Below are 20,090 nucleotides of genomic sequence, written 5' to 3' on the forward strand. Positions count from 1 at the left end.
CTGTTAATTAAGTAGTTTAGGAGTTTCTGCGTTTAACAAACCACATTGTTAAAGAACAGGAGTTCAGAAGCTGGTTAGGTAGTCAGTTACTAATTAAGCGGAATCCCCTACGTCCTTTAGGTTGTTCTGGTGCGTCAAGATCTCGAGCTTTTTTAAAAGCCTCTGCGATCGAACTAGAGACCTTGTTGGACTAACCTCAGACACCTTATTAGCCCAGCCAGGCCTGTAAACCTTTAACTGTACGACGACCTGCTAATCCAGAGAAATTCTGCCCTCTGCTCGTCTGTCTTCTAGGCGTTTATTTAATAGATTATCTTTGACCGTTGGGCAGCACAAGGATACCAAGGTTTGGTAGAGATACTTTGTTGGAGGACTTATATCAACCAGCCCCTATTCTACCGCGGTACTGTCAACTGTCCGGCATGACTGGATTAAACCCTTTAAGTCACCAGCCCGGCGGTCCTGGTGGAAACTCTTTATCAATTATAATTAGTTATAAAAATAGAGGTCATGTGAACACCACTTTACCTCCTGTTCCTCCAGTGTATCCTGCACAGGACGCGTTGGCCCAAATCCTTCACTTAATAAGCTAGATAAACAACCGGTTGCAACGACTGGAAAACGGAGATAATAACCGATCCCAACCCCGTCAGGGACCTCCCGGGGCGATCCTGGCCCCACGTAAATGGAACACTTGGTGGCCCTTGGAAAACAGAAGAAATAGACTACTTCTGGCCAGACCTTAAGGACAATATCGCGTTGAAAAAGGTGAACAGCCATGTTTACTACAAGGATATCAACGTATATGTGGATAGAGTTAAAGGTGTAATAGCTAATAAAGGTGGGGAGATGGTAAAAGCTAATCTTCAAGTCTGTCTTCGGGGGTCATTATTAAGCTGGATTATTTCGGAGTTTAAGAAGGCAGTTTAGCAATCCTTGCCACTTGCAGAAGGTTGGTTAAGCCAACTTAGTAAATGCTTTAAACAAACCCCTTTGGAAGCTTTAATAAGGTTAACGTGCTTAGGTACACTTATGGAGACGTGACCGCAGGTAAGTCCCCACAAGCCTTTGCAGAGGAAGTTGTTTGTTTAGCCCTAGCTGCAGAGATTACCTCACCGTTTTAGCAGATAGCTATGGTTTGGAATACCTTGAATCCTATCCTACAACGGCATATCAGGTAACCGACCCCAGATACCTCGAAAACGGGATTTTTAACAGTTTCTATAGCAGAACCTGGCATCCCGACGTCAGACCCTCAAAGGCCCTTTTATGGTAATGCTACCCCTGACCTCAAGCTAATGCCTTTAGGAAGCCCTTCGGACCTCCACAAGCTTTCCTTACCCGTACTACGCTTAATTACTGTTCCAAGCCTCCGCGTTTCTAGCGCCGAGATTTGGATACCTTGCCTGGACACCAGATAATGGGCATGGGTATAATGGATTAATTATTAGCCTGTTTACCAGCCGAGTCGAACTAATAGCAATGGCCAACAGCGAACCCCGCAAGATTAACCCAGCTCCAAATACAAGACAAACCAGCCAATTCTGCGAATTTCAATGGAAGCTCGTGGAATTGTCAAGGAACATTGATAAACCATTCTAATAGCCCGAATTGTCAGCCATGGAATTATACCTAGCAAGGTAAACCTCCCTACGGACGTGCTTATAGAGTTGAAACATTAGAAAATCCTAAGTTATCCAACAACTAAACAAGCGAGATCTAGACACCCGCGGAGATCACGGACCAACAAGATACGGCCTATATTATCGATAAAGCTGGAGGCACCTACAGACTGCTATCTAACGAACTCTCTGTCCCTGATGATGCCGTCTTTACGGAGTTAACAAATATAGTATGGCGAGCTGTACAACAAATCCCTATAATGCATATACTACGGAGGCTAAATCTCTGGAGTTTGGCCGGCAGTCTGAACCAAGTGACGTTGACAAAAGTAATATTAGCGACGTAGTTATATTATATACTAGTTTTGGCCAAGCTTTTTTGTTAAATAATCAGTTGCATAAACACCTTCTCTCTTGTTCTAACAATAGCCATGACACCCAAATTCCAACCGTCGAAGCCTGAAGCAAATTGAGCTCCTGATTTACTTCCTGCAACTCGGTAAATATTCGAACGTGGCGTTGCACTACCGCAATAGTTGGGTTAAACCAGACATTAACCTTTAACGAGATATATTTGGATTCCGGTTGTTTCTTGACTATTATCGATACGACTTTCGCAATGAGTATTCCAAATATTAATATTAAAAAAGTTTCTCCAATCACAGTAACTGGGATAGGAAGGGAAAAGATCCACAAGCTTACTGGTTTTCAGCGCAAAAATTACCAGATTAGTATATTACAACACCAAAGAATGCTTGCACATCAAAAGAGATCGTTTTGCAGTGGTTAAAATCTTGTTTTCTCCCAGAAACAAAGCCAAAAGATAATTCTTATCGAATGCTTATTATGGACGGTCATAAGAGTCACGAGTATATTAAATTTCTTTGCATTTGCTTTCAATATAAAGTTTATATATATTGTCTTTCTTCCACCATATTCTTCTCATCTTCAATAGCTGGATTTGGGTACCGTTTCGTCCGTGAAGACCGCTACCGGCAAGAGATAGTTGATCTATCTTATCTAGATAATGCGCTCTCGGTTAAGAAGAATAGGCTTATTCAAAGCTATTTAAGGCTCGAATGGACTCATTTACTCCCGTGGTTTTTAACAGTGGATGGAATGCAGCTGGATCAGTGCCATGGAATCCATCTAAAGGCTTACAATCTTCTCAATAGCCCGCCAATGGAGATACCAAACACGTCGCTAAGCTGAACAGAGTCATATATTAAAGTTGTAAGGGAATAACTCAAACAGAATATAACCAGAGGCATGAAGCTAGCCAAATTCTGACTGTATGCAACTAATAGGAACACTTCAGAGAGATGGAACACACTGCTTAAGCAAACACGGATAGAGAAGCAAATGTGATGTTTCTGGGCATTGGGGAACAACTAATGAAACGCAAAAAGCTCCTCCCAATGATTGCACTGCATATTCAAGCAGTGACTTATAGAAGGGCGCCAACACATCATTGTATTTATAATCTGGTGAGTTGGTGCCTCAGGCCTCTAAGCCTGCTACCCAATTAGGTTCTCCTAACCCTGTGAACGCCTGAGGCAGTAAGGCATCAAATCCCAGCAATATCTTCCTTGCCGAGACACTGAAAAAAGGTGACGTCAGAATGTAGATTTGAAAACGCGAAAAGCTCCTGTTCGCATATGGACAAAGGAATCACTAACTCCGATTAATAGATTTGTCTAATGCTAGTTTTTGTCTTGTCTACAAATGGACCAATCAGCCAGCAGCGAGCGAGAAGTGCCCAGAATTCCTACAACTCTACGAGCTGTATGACTCCCCAGCTGCTTTGAAACACGGTGGCTAACCAGGTCGAATACACCACAGTGCGAAAATTGTAGAGCTAGAAAGGTCAACCTATTGATACTTATCGTTGCCATTACTGATAGGTCAAGTAGGTCCGATGCAACAAGCAATCACCTTGCACAGCATGCCTTGATGCTGGCCTTACTTGCCACACTGCGCCCAAGGCTATGATACAACAGCAGAGAATACAGGTCTCTAAGCAATAGTATGATGCACCAACTTGGCGAATTTTGATTAATCTAACTTTTTCAGTGAGTCAAGGCTTCAAGGGATTGAAGCTCGTTTGTCTCGGATCGAGCATATGCTTGAGAGACGGCTTTCCGCAGAACCGTCTCAATACGGTGGCGCATCCTTATCATCGACTGTTAGCATGTCGAAGAGACGTAGCAAAGATCCGGGGCTCGCAAACGCACCTTCCGAGGGGCTCTTTGCGGGTGATTCTGCCTTCTACACTCAGTCACTGCATGCAAGTCAAGTCCTAGAAAAGAATATAGCAGAAACTCCGATGATGGGCACTTCGGAAATCGCCTCGGTTCTTGCCTCTCTCCGATCAGTACTGGAGAAGTGCGACAAATCACAGGACCAGGAAAGGCTTATCAGGCAGGGAAGCTTTACGGTGATGGACGAATCTGATATACCACTTCCCGAGTGGACAACCGTATTACCAATATTACAATCATACCATGGTACGTATCCTTTACATGCTCTATTAGACTAGATGCTGATAGACAGATTCCTAGAAATACCGCCACTCTCATTCATGACGCTGCCATATTTTGAATGGTCAAGCTTCATGGACATGTGTGAGAGGGTGCTTACAGACCAAGATTTTACTCACTCCGAGTTTGTGCTAGTTACAGGATACCTGTCATACCTGTTCCATGAACTTTACGATAAACATCCCGAGAAATCATCCGAATTGCAAAAATATACTTGTTGGTGTAGAACTAGATTTGAGGATGCCTTTAGCGAACTTGGCAAATTCATTACACCCAAAGTCCAAAACATTCACGCATTGACATTAGGGGCAGGTCTTCCCTTTTTCTGTTTTGTCTAACACTGTTACCGATCCAAATCGAGGCTAACAGAAGTAGGCGGTGTATACTCTAGATTACTCAAGGCCCAATGTCTGTTGCATCTTAACTTCGATGGCAGCGAGTTTGTGCTTGACATTGGGTATCCACCGGAGTAGGCCAGCGGATGAAGCAGCCCTTGGACAAGGCCAACTGGCAAGAGATTGTTTCTGGATTATATATGCAATAGAGAAAAGCCTGTCTCTTCGACTTGGCCGGGCGCCTTCACTTCAGGACTATGATATCACCGTTCCCTTCCCTACAGTTTCTGATAACCTAAAACAGGCACCGTGGGATCGGGCTTGGATATACTGGATCCAACTCAGCCGACTGCATGGAGAGGTGTACGAGGAGCTGTTTTCGCCCACCGCACTGTCCGAAATGGGTGATTCAAGGGTTGAGAAGGGAGGCAGGCTGGCGGTAAAGTGCAGGTCACTCCAGTTAAGCTTACAGAGTGTAAGTTACACCGAAACTATCTGTAGCACAGCGGCTCATTTGATTTAAGATCGAGATACACAATGCATATCACCATGAGTACCTGACAACAGTAGTATCTGCTTGTGAAGTGATCTACTATTCACTTCTAACAATCATCTATCGCGGCGCCCGTTCAGTGGAGCGGAATGTTTCAGCCTACTATGACTTTCAGTGTATTGATGCAGCAAGGATGGCCCTTCATCAACATCAGCGAATTAGCAAGGAATGTGAAGTGCGTGGTAGTTTCCTTTGGCAGATATATATGAGCTGGTTTGTTTTTTCATAAGCCCTCACTTTTATTCCAAAATACTGATTAGATCAAGGTCGCTGCTTCATTGTCCATTCACTCCATTTATTATCTTATTTTGCCACACCATCTGCACATCTAGTCTAGACGATCTTACCCGTCTGAAAGAGTTTCTCGATTCACTCGAAACTGCCAAGGCTAGTTTCAAGTCGATTGAAAAATTGCATCAGCTTTGCAACGTGTTCTACCGGGTAGCCCGTCTATACCTAAACTCACTGGAGCCGGGAAAAGGCGAGACATTGGCCGATGACTCAGTTCGATGTGGTCGAATTGACGAAGGAATATCTGCACCTCAGATGCTGAATCCTTATCTAGCCAACCTTGGCATCATTTGTAGCGCCCCGAGTGATACTATCGCTACCACCGCAATAGCGTATGACCAAATAATGGCGGATAATTGGAACGATACTGCTCAGGCTGTGCCCTCGACCGTGTCAGATTGGTATGCTAGAAATCTGCAAATGATGGGAATTTTGGAAAGTGATTTTGCGGACGTGGAATATCCACAGGTGCCTCTTTCAAGGGTCTAGGTTTGGCTCTAAGGTAGCTTATGCGAATGCATTGCATCTTGCCGGCAATATTCATGCAGAGGGTGGAGTAAAAGTCCGTTTTTTAGAGGTGAGGAGTATTTCAATTTCCAATATACTCTGCATAGCCCAACATTCTACCCAAGTCCTTGCACCCAGCTCTGGGCGATTTAGGCCAGCAACCTTATCACTGTCATCATAATATTTGCATTGTATAGTTCCTCCCTTTTTAGGGCAGCTATCTGAGGTACTTTCTTTGACTCCGATTAGAAGTATGCCTTTTTGGGGTAGTATACTTTTTATTATTAGGGTATATAATGCATATAAGTGAATGTTAGATTCTTGGAATGTAGCCCAGCAACTGGTTAATCTTATGAGCGAAATATAGCTCAAATTTTCTCTAGGACAACTCATAACTAGTCTGTATTAACGGTTCAGGACCTAGCTGTCCTTTTGCAGGAAGAGTATTTGTATGCCATGTAACAGCCAACTGGCTATATGCCTGTAGCGAAGTGGAAGTATTAGCGAGTAATAATAATATCGGAATGTCCAGTCCCTCCGCTTAGCTTAGATATAAGCCAACCGACTACTTGGGCAAGATCCCATGGATTCCATGTACTTTAAGACACGGAAGAGGGTAATGAAGAAAATGAAAGGGAAGTCATCTTTCTTTCAACTACACCATTCCCAGCTCACTCTGGAGGTTGTTGGACCCCAGTATGAGAAAGAGTTTCGTACTCAGGAGGACCAAGAACACTCAATTTCGAAGTGACATATTACATATACCTTTCGAAGCACTTTATGTCATCTTTTCCTGGTGTGATGACCTCTGTACACATCAGAAGAGCTTAGTTAGTTTACACAAATTATGGCTGTGGAAGTTAAAAGAAGAGGAGAAACAGGTAAGGCATTCTCTACTTATTATAGTCGATTCTTTACTAAACATTCTGGGGCGGAAGAGAAGGAAGCAGTGTTGCTGCGGTGTAGCAGTTTGTATGGGTACTGAAAGCGCGGGAAGTGCAGGCAATATAAGCGCGACTGGAAGCTTGTGGCGGCTCTGGCAAAACATAGTCCCTGGCAGCGGTATCATAGTATCCCGGCAAGGCTGCATCATAAGGATTGGAGAGTCTACGAATCGCAGTTGAGTAAGAAGGCACACGACTCAGGCTTTCGACTTCATAGGGCTGGGGGGATGCAGGTATGCCTGGTAAAGTAAAGTTAACATCACTCCTTCCATTAGTTCGAACAGGTTCCATACATTCGGAATTGGACAAGCCTGAGGTGGATGAATTTGATCGGGTTGAAAGTGCGTCTTCATAGTGCCGTCGTTGATGTTGTTGGCAGCTGCTGTTCGCAGGGAAAGGTAAATGGGATGATTCGTGGCTATTATCGACATTTCCATGTATCACGTCATTGCCTATGTGGTTCAATCGTCGCACACCCGAAGGGCCGCAGCTGTATGTGTCTCGTTCGCAATACACTAGATCAAAGATGTGATCTGCGTAAGCTGGTGGGGGTTGCTCATCCAAGCTGTAGCCTGTTTCCTGACCACCTCGTGGTGTCCAGTACGTCACGTTTTTGTTTTCATCGATCGTGGAACTGGCAGATATAAAGATCGTTACAGGAAGCGCAGCCTTCACCTAAATCATATTGTCAGCACCTTTGTCACCACAGATTGACTGACGATATCCTCGCATACCTCACTGATATGGCCATCAACATTTTGTAGCTGAATCGTAAACATCAGTTTGTGAGTAATTTTTATGCCCTGCTGATTCACATTTTGCAAACACTGAGCCAAGTTTTGGGGTATCTGTAAATGGCGAGAGACGCAGAATCCTTCTGTTTCCTCATCGATATTTCCGTGGCACTTATTGGAGCCCATCTTGTAGGTATCGATTGAAATAACCTTTGTATGGTGTCTAGTAAAGTGCAGTCGTTCAATATCTTCAGGGTTGAGAGTTAGGCAGTAGTTTTCTATAAGTTCTGTATTAATTTGGCTAATCCTGAGACTTGTGGAGAGTGGGATTAGCTTGAATTTTAGTTGAAATGCAGTTCCGAAGGCTGCCACTGCGTTCATTACACTGATTGAATAACCAATCTTATTCGGCCATAAATCTTCCACCATCTGTCTTTATGTAAGCAGAGCTTTCAACGTGTAAATGAGAGCCCTACATACCCTCGTAGGACCAAGGTCGGAGGTACAGGCCCCAGGGGATCGAATGATGCGCAATGGCTTCGATACCACAATATCCCGTAGTAGCCTCCTTCCTATCTCCGCCTTAAATTGATATTTAACCCAACTTTCTGCCGGGCCATCGACACTTTCTGGCAGGGTACTCGGAAGAATAAGATGAAAAGGGAATTCATAGTTTCCCGGCTGAATTAGCTCAGTATTTCCAGTATCCTTAAAATCCCATGTCTTCTTGTAGAATAATCTGTTCCTCTTTGGGCTTGATCCAAACTCGTTGTAGGTCGGGTTTAGATAGCAACTGCACTGATTAGTCAATGAACGTGTTCTGCGTTTGCTAGCGTGACTTATGAGGAATACTCACCAGACCTGAGACGTGCCAGTAAAATGGAGCCTGAGAGACTTGATCGGGAGGGGCTCCGACAAGCACAGAACAACTGTTCCACTCAAGTAAGCATTGGAGGCCTCTTCCGCTCTTCCCCGGAATACGATGTGATCTCTGTCCAGTCTATCAATTAACATATTATCAGCATTCCGACAGTGCAAAAAAATCTAAAGACAGATGCTGGTTGCCTAACCGGATGTCAAAATACTTGACGCTGGCAGCGCTGCCAGTGCCCAACAGAAGGTTGAGTGTCATGTTCAATAGTTAACCTGCAGTGTAGCAGCTAGCACTGGACTAACGAAACCAAGGCAGAGATGGATGTTTTTAGAGACTAAGTTAAATAATAAGGAACAAGCCCAGCTCAGTGTGAATTTCCTGTCTCCAGAGAAAAGCAAATTTGAGAGTTATGTAGTATTTTATTATTGCATAGTTTTACAGGTGCTCTAGGAATCTAGAACGGCCCAATATTGCAACGTAAAGATAGGGCTAGTTCCCACTGCTGGCGTATAGAAATGTCATATCTTGGTTCGGTAGATCGGCCACGGAAACCGAGGATTCCGACGCCTCTGCTAAGCCCTGCGATAGTGGGGCTGTCCGATGGAATCTTACATTTCATTTGTAGCCAACGTCAAAATAAGGTTGTCTGGATCATATCGCCGAGTAAATAGAGTTTACCGGTCGGCGACTGAACCTTTTTCCTAATTATTATTATTATTATTATTATTATTATTATTATTATTATTTAATTCCAAACTCCCATGGATCCACAAGCACTTTTTGGACGTTAAGAAACCCAATTCTTCCTGATAGCGTCTCTGATTTGGAATATAAGCTCACCATCAGTAGGCCATATTAACAGATATTCCACTTGCTTTACCTTTGCCACATTTAGTCAACAGCAAGTTTAAGAATATTCACAAGGCTCTCTAGATGCCTATGCAACCTAAATCAAATGCTAGATAAAAGGGGTAGGAGAGCGCGGCGACTTTAAACTACATTTCACCACTTGGTCCGCAAAGAACAACAGACCTGCCATCACACTTACTACAATGGCAGGGTTGGACTATTGGAGTTATGTCCTGGTATCTGTCTCCATTATTAGTGGCACGCTTGCCACGATTATATTTGTCCTTCGCTTATGCTGTCGCCGTTTTGGGGGTGCTGGAATTAAAAGTGAAGACTTTCTGATGGGGATTGGTTTACTCTTCTCCTACGGCCTAGTGGTGTGTACATTTATTGGTGAGTGTGGGAAGCCCCTTATTCTTGGAATTAGCAAAGCTAACTTATTATTGATTTACACCAGCTGTTTTCAATGGAGTTGGACATCATATCGGGAGTCTGCCAGAGGGCACGCGCAGACGAGTGACATTGGTAGGTGCGACCGCAGGGATATCCACACTAGTCGATCGGTATACTAACGGCTGCCCAGGTGTTTTGGCTTGGACAAAAGTTCTGGATAATTTCACAAGTATTTGTCAAGGTATCTATCCTTGAGCTTGTGCGAAAGCTCTTTAGTACGACCCGCAGATTGCGAATAACTGTCACCGCTCTCCTCACTCTCACGGTGGTCTGGGGAGTAATAGCCTTTATTGGAGATATCTTCCTGTGTTGGCCTCCGCAACATTTCTGGATCAAAAATATGGATGGCCATTGCATGAATAGCCAGAGGGCATTTTTCATGGTCATTGGTTCAGTTTCCCTCGTTGAAGACATCGTGATCCTTCTTGTTCCTCTTATAGAAGTCTGGCAAATGCACATGGCACCGCGCCAGAAGGTTCAAATTATGTTGCTTGTTTCTCTTGGTTGTCTGTAAGGATTCCCTTACTTTATTACTCAAAGATCTGTGACAAGACCTGTCACTAACAGGATGTGTCTGCATTAACCAGGGCTTGTATTTTCAGTCTCTTGCGTGTTATTGAGCTGCGGCACTATGCAACTGAGAACGTAACCGGTAAGTTTCTTTCTAGTTTACGAATTATAGGTTAGCCATGCTTCTTACCACTTATCACAGCTAGCGGAGCCCTTGAAACTATCTGGGCGCTATTAGAGCTTCATTGTGCCGTTGCCTGCTCCTCTCTAATTCTGTTGACGCCCATCTATCGGCGCTGTCACCAATTTTGGAAATCGAACTGTTGTTCCCAACGCCAGGTAAAGAACACTGGTCGTTCCTCGGATTGTGATTATATATTCGGGACATGGCCTTATGATGTTAGTTTTTGGCATGGAGGCGGCTCACAGTTACAGTCTGAGGCTTGTTATGCCCCTGAGGCACTGTCGGCTGCGAAGGAGTTTTCTTCTGATACACGAAATATTACGGTCCAAACGTCTATCGATCAAGTTGTCGACGATCGCGCGGTTGCATTTCCGTCAGAAGAGGCGTCCCCGGAGTCTGTATGACGGCGTCGATTTTTCCATAAACCAACGCAGTTGTAGAGTTAGAGATCATAACGGCAAATATAAAGTTTGCACCTGACTTTACCAAGCTATATAGCCCTGCCAGATCTCCCATACAGATGCATTCAAAGATAAGAATATCAAGATGTCTCCTTAGTCTCCTGGTTTGGCCTGCGATGTATAATTCGGGATAATATAATGAATTCTGCTGATACGTATACAAGGAACATCTGAGAATGTCTTGTTTAGAAGATCCGTAATTGTAAGGGCTCAAAAATTCTTCAAAATATTAAATGAAGTATATAGGAAGTTTACAGTGTACATGTAATAAATACAACCTATATACTGGTTAAGATACTGGGTCCCTAGAAACTGCCCCACTTATGGGATACAACGAAGAGAAACCACAGGCACGATTGACGTCATGCGATGGCGAGGCTATAAGACCTGGCCCTTCCTTCCATTGTCTTTCTCATGCGACCGAGTTTATCATTTCATGTCTCTGACTACAAAGAGATCGTCCCAATGCCTGTTACGTCTCCCTTTCCGCTAGAGGTTGCCAAGCCTGGAAAAGGCGAAGCTGTTCTTTCACTTCTTCCTCCTTTGAGTCCCGTCTTAACGACTTTGACTTATAAATACCCACTCAGTGTGGTTCCATGTGCAACGGGGTATGTACCGGGGTCCTCTGCATCATTATGCCCTTCTTGTCGCTCAGCTCACCTATACCTCCTCATCAAAGAACGGTGGGAACAGATCCATTTCTCTATCACCTTAAAAGCACAGACAAGAATGGTTGTGATGACACCTCAGGGGCACATCAAAGTACCCGGGAATGCTTTAGGTTATGCCATCTCAGGAAGAAATCAATACACGCTCGTTACACAAGTTGAACAGGAAGCGGCTCTCTGTTATCTGCCAGGTCCGACTGTGTTGCTCGAGGGGGCCCGCTATGAACAAAACAACATCATTACCATCGCCGATGTAACATTGCCAGAACACAAGAGAAGCAGTTTCTGTTTATTGAACTGGGTAACGCACAGTTATGTACGGCAAGATGAAACATGGAACTTTCGTCTATGGAAAGTGACAAATGAAGTGTCGTGCGTCGATAAATTAGGGAACAAAACACTCCTCTTTCGCGACGCGGTAGTTCTAGATCATGGAACCGGTGATGTGTGCTCGGACATTAACCAGAAGTTTCCCAGCTGCAGCAGTCCGGCTCAGGGAAGTATGCAGCCTCCCGGGGTGGTAGGCATATTGATTTTATATGGGCCTGTCTTTGAGCATTTAGCCTCAGTCTTCACGGATACGTGCGCATCGCAGTCGTTGAATCTGGCCCAAGATACTCCGTCCACCCACACTGCGCGAATCCAAGCACATGATTGCCACGTTGCCTTCACGACTACACGTGTGCAGGCAGGCTTGGTTCTAGTAAAATTCGGAGCAGAAACCCTTGATGTAGCCAAGGACTGGCTGGCTACAGTCCTGCGCGAGGAAGGGACTCTGCTGAATAACTTCGGTGAAGAGGTTTCTTTCAATTAATGAGCACTTTCCAGTTTTTGGATTACAGGTCATAGTTCAGTCTTCGTATCTCTCCCCCTAGCACAGTTTTTTAATATATTATTATTACTATACGAGAAGGGAAGTTGGGGGGGGGGGGGGGAATTTAACAAGAATTGAATGCAAGAGATAGAGCAAAATTATGGATTTCCGGAGGATAAATGTTTCCTAGAAATTGATTGTTGTTGAGGATATAAAGTGTCTTTGGTATAGACCCGTAAGGACAGCTAGCAAACAGTAACCCATCCCACAAGATAGTAACTATGATCGAAATCAAGTTCATGCTGCTAATTTAGCTATTGTATTCTAGAGCTTGCAAGTGCGATACTGGAAACGGAATCGATAGTCCGCGCATCATTTTGGAGACGGTATTGGAGTCTCTTCACTTCGTTATCTAACCTGCTAGTGGCTCTGTGTTTGGCTGTGGCAAAGGAGTGAGTTACAAAATAGTACGTAGAGGATGAAACTGTCCGACGGAGGCACCAAAAGGTTTCTGATAGGGTTGCTTTCCGTGGTTTCACTACGCTATGTTTAAATTGGCAATGAGGGATTTACGTTCACTCACTGAACTAGTTACGATATAGTAGTTTAGTAAACCCAGGTAGCAACCTTGCCTAGAGCCTAGACTCTGTGTTCCCTGTCATGATTTCTTAGAGGTAGACCTTGACCAGAATCAGATTGCTTCACGACTGTTTAATTAGATCCAACATTTGGGCATATACACTTGTTTTGGACGAAAGATCTGGCTAGGCGGCCAGTTGCCGACGTAGTGTATGCGTCATTATAACCCCCCAGCTTTTAGTTGTATCTATCATTACGCAATTTTATTGCTGTATGAAATATGAGATCCTTCCCGTAACCCCTACAACCCCGAAGTCATGAGCGCAGGGGGTCGGTTGGTCCATTTTGGGGTAATTAATGTAAGGGCGGGTTTGTAGCTACTTCTAGGATAGGTAGAAATCTTTTCAGTGCGTTTTGAGCGTTCGTTACTGTATGCATTGCATTTATACACACCTATGTTGAAAACCTCGGGGAAGAAGCTATGTCGTGAGGTGCTAGGATAGCGGTGGCTAGATCGTATATTGAAACTATCGTGCGATCTAGTATCGCTTGGTGAGTATATACATCTATCTGCGAGAGAGAGCGTAGACAAACGCTTCCTCATGTCTACGTGTCCCTTAGCCCCTGAATGTGATATATCACATCGCTGCGGGACTAGGATATACGAAGGTGCTTTAGGCATCCTGATTTCCAACAACCTATATCAAGTCTTCTTCAATCATGAACAAGTGATACTTTGTTCGAATGTATCAAATAAATTTCAATTCAGCCAATTTTTATGCGAGCCATATTAGTAAGTTTAGATTCTTAATTCATTTGTATTTAAAAGTCAAATTATTGTCGAATATTCAAATATTCAATTCCAGCCCTAACTAACTTGACAGCATTAACTAGTTCTTTCTGCGCAGAAAGGATTGTTATGGGACCTGCCGACTGACGAATCGTAAACTGCAAGCTGTGTTTCTGGGTTAAGGCTAGATCTAAAAGCATTGTATTGGTTATCCAATCCATCATAGCTGACCAAGAACTGGGAGTATTTCCCGAGCGTCCGCTGGGCAGAATCAATCGGCGACCCGCGGAGTTTTTGCCTCTCCCGTGTCAATTTATTGGCCCACCTGGCTGAAGCTATGTATGGCGCTTCTCAGCCTTGTGGGTCGTTTGCACTTAGCCAATACCCCGTTTTTATCGAGTTGGATATTCCTCTTTTAGTTCAGAACCATGCTAAAAGCCAGTTCATAGTATGTATCACAGAGCGACCTAAGCTTCGACTACCAGGGTTCCAATCGGACCAGAGCGTACCGGGTATATACAATTATTAAAAATTGGCCCTTGAATGAAAGCTTAAACCATTTCGAGTGGATATATCGTACTCCTCTGGTTAACTGCTTCTGTTTGTGGGGTTACGCTGCTGAATACGGTGTGAAACTCGCCAAACGCTGTCGCTATCTCAAACGTGGAAGGCCCAAGCAAAGTGGCCTAACCGGGCCTTACTACACAGCTGGATCTTTGTCACTCTGGCACCTGCCCCACAAGGTCTTCCTCATTAAGAATAGATGTTCCATTGAAGCTCTCCAAGGCATTGGTAATTGGGCTGCCTATGCCTGATAAGCTATCCACGACCAGGGCTAACCTGGGAACCAGGTGTAGATGTCTTAATGTCATTATAGACCCCGGCGGTGGCGACGTCAGTGTGGAGACGAGAAGCAGGGAATTTTATTGTACAGTCCAAAGTGAGATCGGTAAACGAGTGAGCTGAGCCAAGATACCACTTATGCCGTCAGGGTGTGTCTAAGCTCTCAGATATTACGGCTGGCGTAGGAAAAATTCTTGGTCCGCTTTAAATTACAATGGCTAGAACTGATCTCACCGACCAAAAAAAAAAAAAAAAAAAAAAAAAAAAAAAAAAAAAAAAAGAGCGTTAGCCGGCAATTATATCCTTGACTATTTTCTCCATTACATGGCCTTTAAAATATTATACTTAACTGCGGAAACTGTGATTTATTCATTATTTAGCCTAGTCTGTTACATCCGATAGAGCAGCGCAGTGTCTTGTGTAGGCCCTATAATAACGAATCGGAGTAACGCTCTCTTGCTACCTTTCCTACAGTTACCGAGCTGGACCTCTTACAACAATGACTTCCTCTAGTCGAATTTCGATTGCCATAGTTGGAGGCGGCATCGGCGGACTCTGTCTTGCCATTGGCCTTCTTCCAAAGGAGAACCTCGATGTATCCATCTACGAAACAGCGCCCAAATTCACAGAAGTCGGCGCTGGAGTTTCCCCCTGGCCCCAAATTCCCAGCGCGCACTGGCCCTGATTTCTCCCGCCGCCGAGCAAGCATTCCTCCGCCACGCAACAGCCAGCCTATCTCCAGAATTTCAAAATATCTGGTTTGATTTCCGGAACGGCAAATCAGGCGAGAAATATGGAGAAGTACTCAGCAAAGTTGAAAACGAGACGGGTCAACGATCAGTTCATAGAGCCAAATTTCTCGACGAGCTAGTCAAGCTCATACCGGAGAAAATCGCCCATTTCGGTAAGCGGCTTGTTCATATCAATAAGCATCCTGTTTCTGCGTTTGGTTTGTATGAACTTGTCTTTGCGGATGGGACGACAGCCACTGCAGACTGTATCATCGGGGCAGACGGAGTTCACAGTTCGGTGAGGAAGCATTTGCTCGGAGAAACTCACCCTGCTGCCACTGCGGTGTTTACCGGCACAATCGTTTACCGTAGTCTAGTTCCGATGGATGTTGCCCGCGGCGCAATAGGCGAATTTGCCGAAAATTCTTATATGTGGTGTGGAGAAGGAGGCGCAGTATTAACTTACCCCATTGATGACGGGGAAACCATGAATGTGGTTGCAACTCGAGACGGGAAAAGAAGCTGGGATGGGCCACCATACACCAAGTCAGTTAACAAGGAGACAGTGCGGAAAGATTTTGTGGGCTGGGGAGAGATTCCCGGCAAAGTCATCGAGGTATGCCCTAGTTGATCCTTGTTTCCGTTCAGGTATGATTAACTGCCGCATTTAATCTATTTAGCTCCTGCAAAAGCCAACCATGTGGGCTATCCTAGACCATTTCCCAGCTCCATATTACTATGCCGGGAATATCGCTATGATGGGTGACGCGGCCCATGCAACCAGTCCCTTCCAGGGTGCTGGTGCAGGACAAGCAATCGAAGATGCCTTGGTCTTGTCAACTCTCTTTCAGCAAGTTACAACTCAGGGACAAATCAAACCAGCACTGGCCGCGTACGACAGAGTGAGACGACTGCGGACCCAGAAAGTTGTTGCCACCAGTCGTGATACATTAAATCTGTTCTGTTTCAACGACGGCTATGTAAATGGAGACGAACAGCGCTGGAAGGAAACATGGGAAGGCCGGATGGACTGGCTATGGGGAATTGATTTGCTGAAGCAGAATGAAGAAGCACTCAACGCGTATGCAAACTTCATTGAGAAGCAGTCTTCTTCTCCGAAGGGAATGCTCTAAATGAGCGAATTTCGGGATTCCCAGATGAAATTGTGTAGATCAGATGGATCAGTTTCAGATGTGGAATGAAGCAGACAGTTTACTTCGAAGTTAAGCTTGGAATATCAGTTTCACATTATCCTGCTATGTTGGCCTCCAGACTGGTGGTAGGTGGGTTAGAAAGGGTTCGGCCACTCATAAGTGGGGTTTGGCGACGTCTACTTTCCCCCTTGTATTCTACCGCATTACAAATTTATCCTTAGATCTGAAATAGATCTGAAATAGTAAGGGATTATAATGACTTGTGGAAATTCATTCGAGTGTTCTTAGTTACCGTCCTGTTGTGCGAAGAAATCCAAGATAATAGATGTTATTGGAAGTGAACCCCAACTTGCTAGAGCAGAGTTTCCGTAAGAGGAGGATCCTTCTCCACCCAATATCCGGCCTTTACAACGTTTCAGCTTCACGGAGTTCAGATGCAACATATTGGCCGGAGACTTCGTCAAACTCCTAGAGGATTACAGCTATTGTTAACATCAGCAGAGAGAAATGTTGGTGTACGGCAAGCCATTGGGACAAAACTGAAATAACTAATTTTTGAAAATCACGTTTGGCATTCTGCCGGCAGACTAATAAATATCTTGACACAATCAAATCATTTATAGCATCGTACGAGGGGACATTCTTATTCTGGCTTGCTTAGCTTCACTTATAAAGTTACTAGTCATGAGCACCACGAGAAGGTGCAAGCATTGCCAGGTAAAAACTCAAAAATCAAACGCCAAACGCCAAACGCCAGAAGGAAATACTTAATCAATCACAATAGCATTCTCTGGAACAGACCCAGGTGCTGGCAGTGTACGACCATCAGGGGGATTAGAACCATCTGGAGGAGCCTGCTCTGGCTCATTATCACCTGGGTTATCCTCTCCTCCTGCTCGTACGGGAAGGCTAAGAGGGGTAGAAAAGGAGCGGTGAGTAAAAGCGATGCTAATTTAATAAACTATCCCTATAATAATCATACATAAACTCAACCTCCGGAACTTCTGGTCTAGGTTGCCAATCAAAAGCCCCTGTTGGCCGTGTTGATAAGCTAAGAAGAGGCTCAGATCCTTGTTGAATATGGGCTACAATCCTTGCTCGTAACTCTAGATAGATCGTACGACAAGGAGCAAAGACATCCTCACATGAATGTTCTGGAGGATTCTTGGGATCAAAACTCAGATCTTTAAGCTGTAATGTAGTCCAATAATAAGTAACTGGGGGAAGATATTCATCTGGATCTATTTTATAAAGTAAATTAGTATAAATTTATATATAATTAAAACTGTTTAAATTACTTACCCCATTCTATTACTTCCTCTAGTAAAGCTTGTAAAAGACCCTGATTAAACTCTAGTCCAAAATTCTGAATACCATCTGCAGGGTAGTTATAGTTCATGAATGGCTTTCCATGAACCAGATGCGGACGAAGGCTCTGTTTCCGGATTAAATGATTATTCCACGTTCGTACAAAGGAAGTAATTTGAATTCGGAGTATTGGCATGTAGATTGCAAACAAAGCAATCTGATCAGCAACAGAATCTCTCGAAAAAAGTCCTTCTTGCTGTAGTAAATAAAAGTAATTCTATTATAATATTAAATCTCTGTACTATTACTTAAAAAAAAAGAACTTACCCTCCATCTAAATAGCAAACCTCTGCTTAATTGAAGCCACCAGGCTTCAATTCTTTGATTAGCAGTGCTTGTGCCATAGAGATAACACTCAGAAAGCTGAATATCTGGATTTTTTGACTTTCGCAGCTTATGATGAGCTTCTGCTAAAGGGATAGTTTCTGATCCCCGGTCTGATCGTACGAAGCGCGGTTGTTGGTGAGTACCCTGAATCACATCCAAAAACTGTCGTAGCACACTGACAGCTGTACGAGCACTGATACCAACATGAATCCAGGTAATATATTGAGAATAAGCATCAATTGCAGCATGGATCTCTATGCCGTACGGTGCTAATTTTAAGTAGCCATCAATTGACCAAATATAATTTGGTCCTGGAACTATATAAGCTCCCCTGTGTCGTTGTAAATCGTTTAACTGTCTTTGTACAGATGCTGGAGCAAGTTCTTGATAGGCTGAAAAAAGCCGATCTCTAGAAATTTATTAGTTTATCCAGTCCAGGATTCTTTATACAACGTAGCTTACCTAGCAATCATAAATCCTTGACTTCGGAAGTGTCGATGGAGTAATTCTTTACCATAACCTTCAATTTGACCTTTTTCAAGCTCCTTTTGAAGCTCTTCAATCACAGAATCCACTTGTTGTTGAGCAATAATAGGGTTAACCGTACGACGAAATAAGCCTAGTTGATGACGGATATATTTAAGAGTCCTTGCTGTGATATTAAAGCCTTCTTGATTCAAAACATGAAGTAAATCCTTTCCTTCAAGCCCAACTTGGAGAAAAAGGACTTTAATACGTGCATGAAGGACAGTATTCAAACTTGCCGTACGGTTTTGTTTTTGAACTCCCCAAGTATGTAGGCGTGAGCTGATCGTACGTTGGGTAACCTTAATCCCATACCGATCTGAAAGAAATTCTTGGAGAGTTGCTACCGACGAATTATTTCGAAATAATTCAATGATCTCAGCCTTATAAGGCTCAAGATTGATAGAAGGACGTGGCATAGTTTTTGATTTTTGTAATGTGTATACTCAAGATAAATGCTGGTTGAGATAATAAAAGGAAGTTATATCTACACCGCTATTTTGCTGATCATGGCCCAGGCGGAGCTACAGGCGGTATGGGGACTTTTAATATTAGTTATTGTCAGATATACGGTTAGTCCCGAAGAGGAAATAGAGTACAATTGGTAAAAAGGTCTTATTTGAATGAATTGAGCTGGTTGGGCTCTTCTTGATTATAGTCTTGTATGCTCCGAGAGGGTTTTACCCCGATCTAGTCACATGATTCTGGTCCACCAACGGTCATATTATATGACAGTTATTAGTTACTTCAGTTTTGTCCCAATGGCTTGCTGTATTGATGCCGTTCAATAGAAATAAGGTGCACACCGCATAGAGCATCAAACCGTTGTCTCTCAGCTGCTCGGCAATTTCGTGAGTTTTTGAATTGCACGTTAGAGATGTATGGGTGATCTTGTAGCTGCGGATACTCGATAAACTTTATTTGCACGATGCCAACAGGCATTTGCGTCGAGAACATAGCTGTGGAATTGGTTATTGTAAAGCGCCATTGATGATGACAGCCACCAAGAAAGAGCATCGTCGCACTTACTATTTAAGTTGATGCTTTCGAACCTCTTCCTCACCATATAAGAGAATGGCACTGCTGCATTGTAGCTTTTTATCAATAAATTCTGCGCGGCCGCACGGCTTCCTAGGAGCACACTATGACCGCATAGCACACCATCCCTCAGTGGAATCTCTCTTGTATATTCCATTATGTAGATTAATAGTGTCCGATAGTCGTTTGTCGATTCAGCAATTCAGCCCGGCATGATTAAGAGATGACTCTATAAGTGAACAGATATTAGAGATGGAGTGTCGGGTCTGTTTGAGGCAAATTGGCAGCGACTGGTCCCGTGAAATCGATCGACTTGATACATGTGGATCTTAAGTTACTTTGTTTGGGCTTCGTTGGATGGCCACTGTCTTTTCCGTACCGAAACATCTCTTCATT

General features: G+C 43.8%; 6 protein-coding genes across 6 annotated transcripts; 5 read left to right on the forward strand and 1 right to left on the reverse strand.

Annotated features, from left to right (window-relative positions):
* Positions 1 to 3,610: 3,610 nt before the first annotated feature.
* Positions 3,611 to 4,635, forward strand: ATNIH1004_007437 (uncharacterized protein; the record flags this gene model as incomplete). Its single annotated transcript, XM_033572061.1, has 4 exons — positions 3,611 to 3,648; positions 3,696 to 4,129; positions 4,184 to 4,474; positions 4,538 to 4,635. The coding sequence occupies 4 exons, from the start codon at positions 3,611 to 3,613 to the stop codon at positions 4,633 to 4,635; spliced, it is 861 nt and encodes a 286-aa protein (XP_033425376.1).
* A 519-nt stretch (positions 4,636 to 5,154) lies between these two features.
* ATNIH1004_007438 (uncharacterized protein) lies at positions 5,155 to 5,830 on the forward strand (the record flags this gene model as incomplete). The annotated part of the gene is made up of 2 exons (XM_033572062.1): positions 5,155 to 5,225; positions 5,317 to 5,830. 2 exons carry the CDS (start codon positions 5,155 to 5,157, stop codon positions 5,828 to 5,830), a joined length of 585 nt encoding a protein of 194 aa, XP_033425377.1.
* A 935-nt stretch (positions 5,831 to 6,765) lies between these two features.
* On the reverse strand, positions 6,766 to 8,658 carry ATNIH1004_007439 (arrestin family protein; the record flags this gene model as incomplete). The annotated part of the gene is made up of 5 exons (XM_033572063.1): positions 6,766 to 7,467; positions 7,527 to 7,955; positions 8,007 to 8,319; positions 8,383 to 8,526; positions 8,597 to 8,658. The coding sequence occupies 5 exons, from the start codon at positions 8,656 to 8,658 to the stop codon at positions 6,766 to 6,768; spliced, it is 1,650 nt and encodes a 549-aa protein (XP_033425378.1).
* A 794-nt stretch (positions 8,659 to 9,452) lies between these two features.
* On the forward strand, positions 9,453 to 10,800 carry ATNIH1004_007440 (uncharacterized protein; the record flags this gene model as incomplete). Its single annotated transcript, XM_033572064.1, has 5 exons — positions 9,453 to 9,642; positions 9,707 to 9,774; positions 9,833 to 10,212; positions 10,290 to 10,354; positions 10,415 to 10,800. 5 exons carry the CDS (start codon positions 9,453 to 9,455, stop codon positions 10,798 to 10,800), a joined length of 1,089 nt encoding a protein of 362 aa, XP_033425379.1.
* A 786-nt stretch (positions 10,801 to 11,586) lies between these two features.
* ATNIH1004_007441 (uncharacterized protein) lies at positions 11,587 to 12,339 on the forward strand (the record flags this gene model as incomplete). The annotated part of the gene is made up of 1 exon (XM_033572065.1): positions 11,587 to 12,339. One exon carries the CDS (start codon positions 11,587 to 11,589, stop codon positions 12,337 to 12,339), a length of 753 nt encoding a protein of 250 aa, XP_033425380.1.
* A 2,711-nt stretch (positions 12,340 to 15,050) lies between these two features.
* Positions 15,051 to 16,415, forward strand: ATNIH1004_007442 (uncharacterized protein; the record flags this gene model as incomplete). Its single annotated transcript, XM_033572066.1, has 3 exons — positions 15,051 to 15,182; positions 15,221 to 15,898; positions 15,963 to 16,415. The coding sequence occupies 3 exons, from the start codon at positions 15,051 to 15,053 to the stop codon at positions 16,413 to 16,415; spliced, it is 1,263 nt and encodes a 420-aa protein (XP_033425381.1).
* Between the last annotated feature and the right edge of the window lie 3,675 nt (positions 16,416 to 20,090).

Source organism: Aspergillus tanneri (genome assembly GCF_003426965.1).
Source record: "Aspergillus tanneri strain NIH1004 chromosome Unknown AapTan_7_pilon_pilon_pilon, whole genome shotgun sequence".
NCBI classification, from domain to species: Eukaryota; Fungi; Ascomycota; class Eurotiomycetes; order Eurotiales; family Aspergillaceae; genus Aspergillus; species Aspergillus tanneri.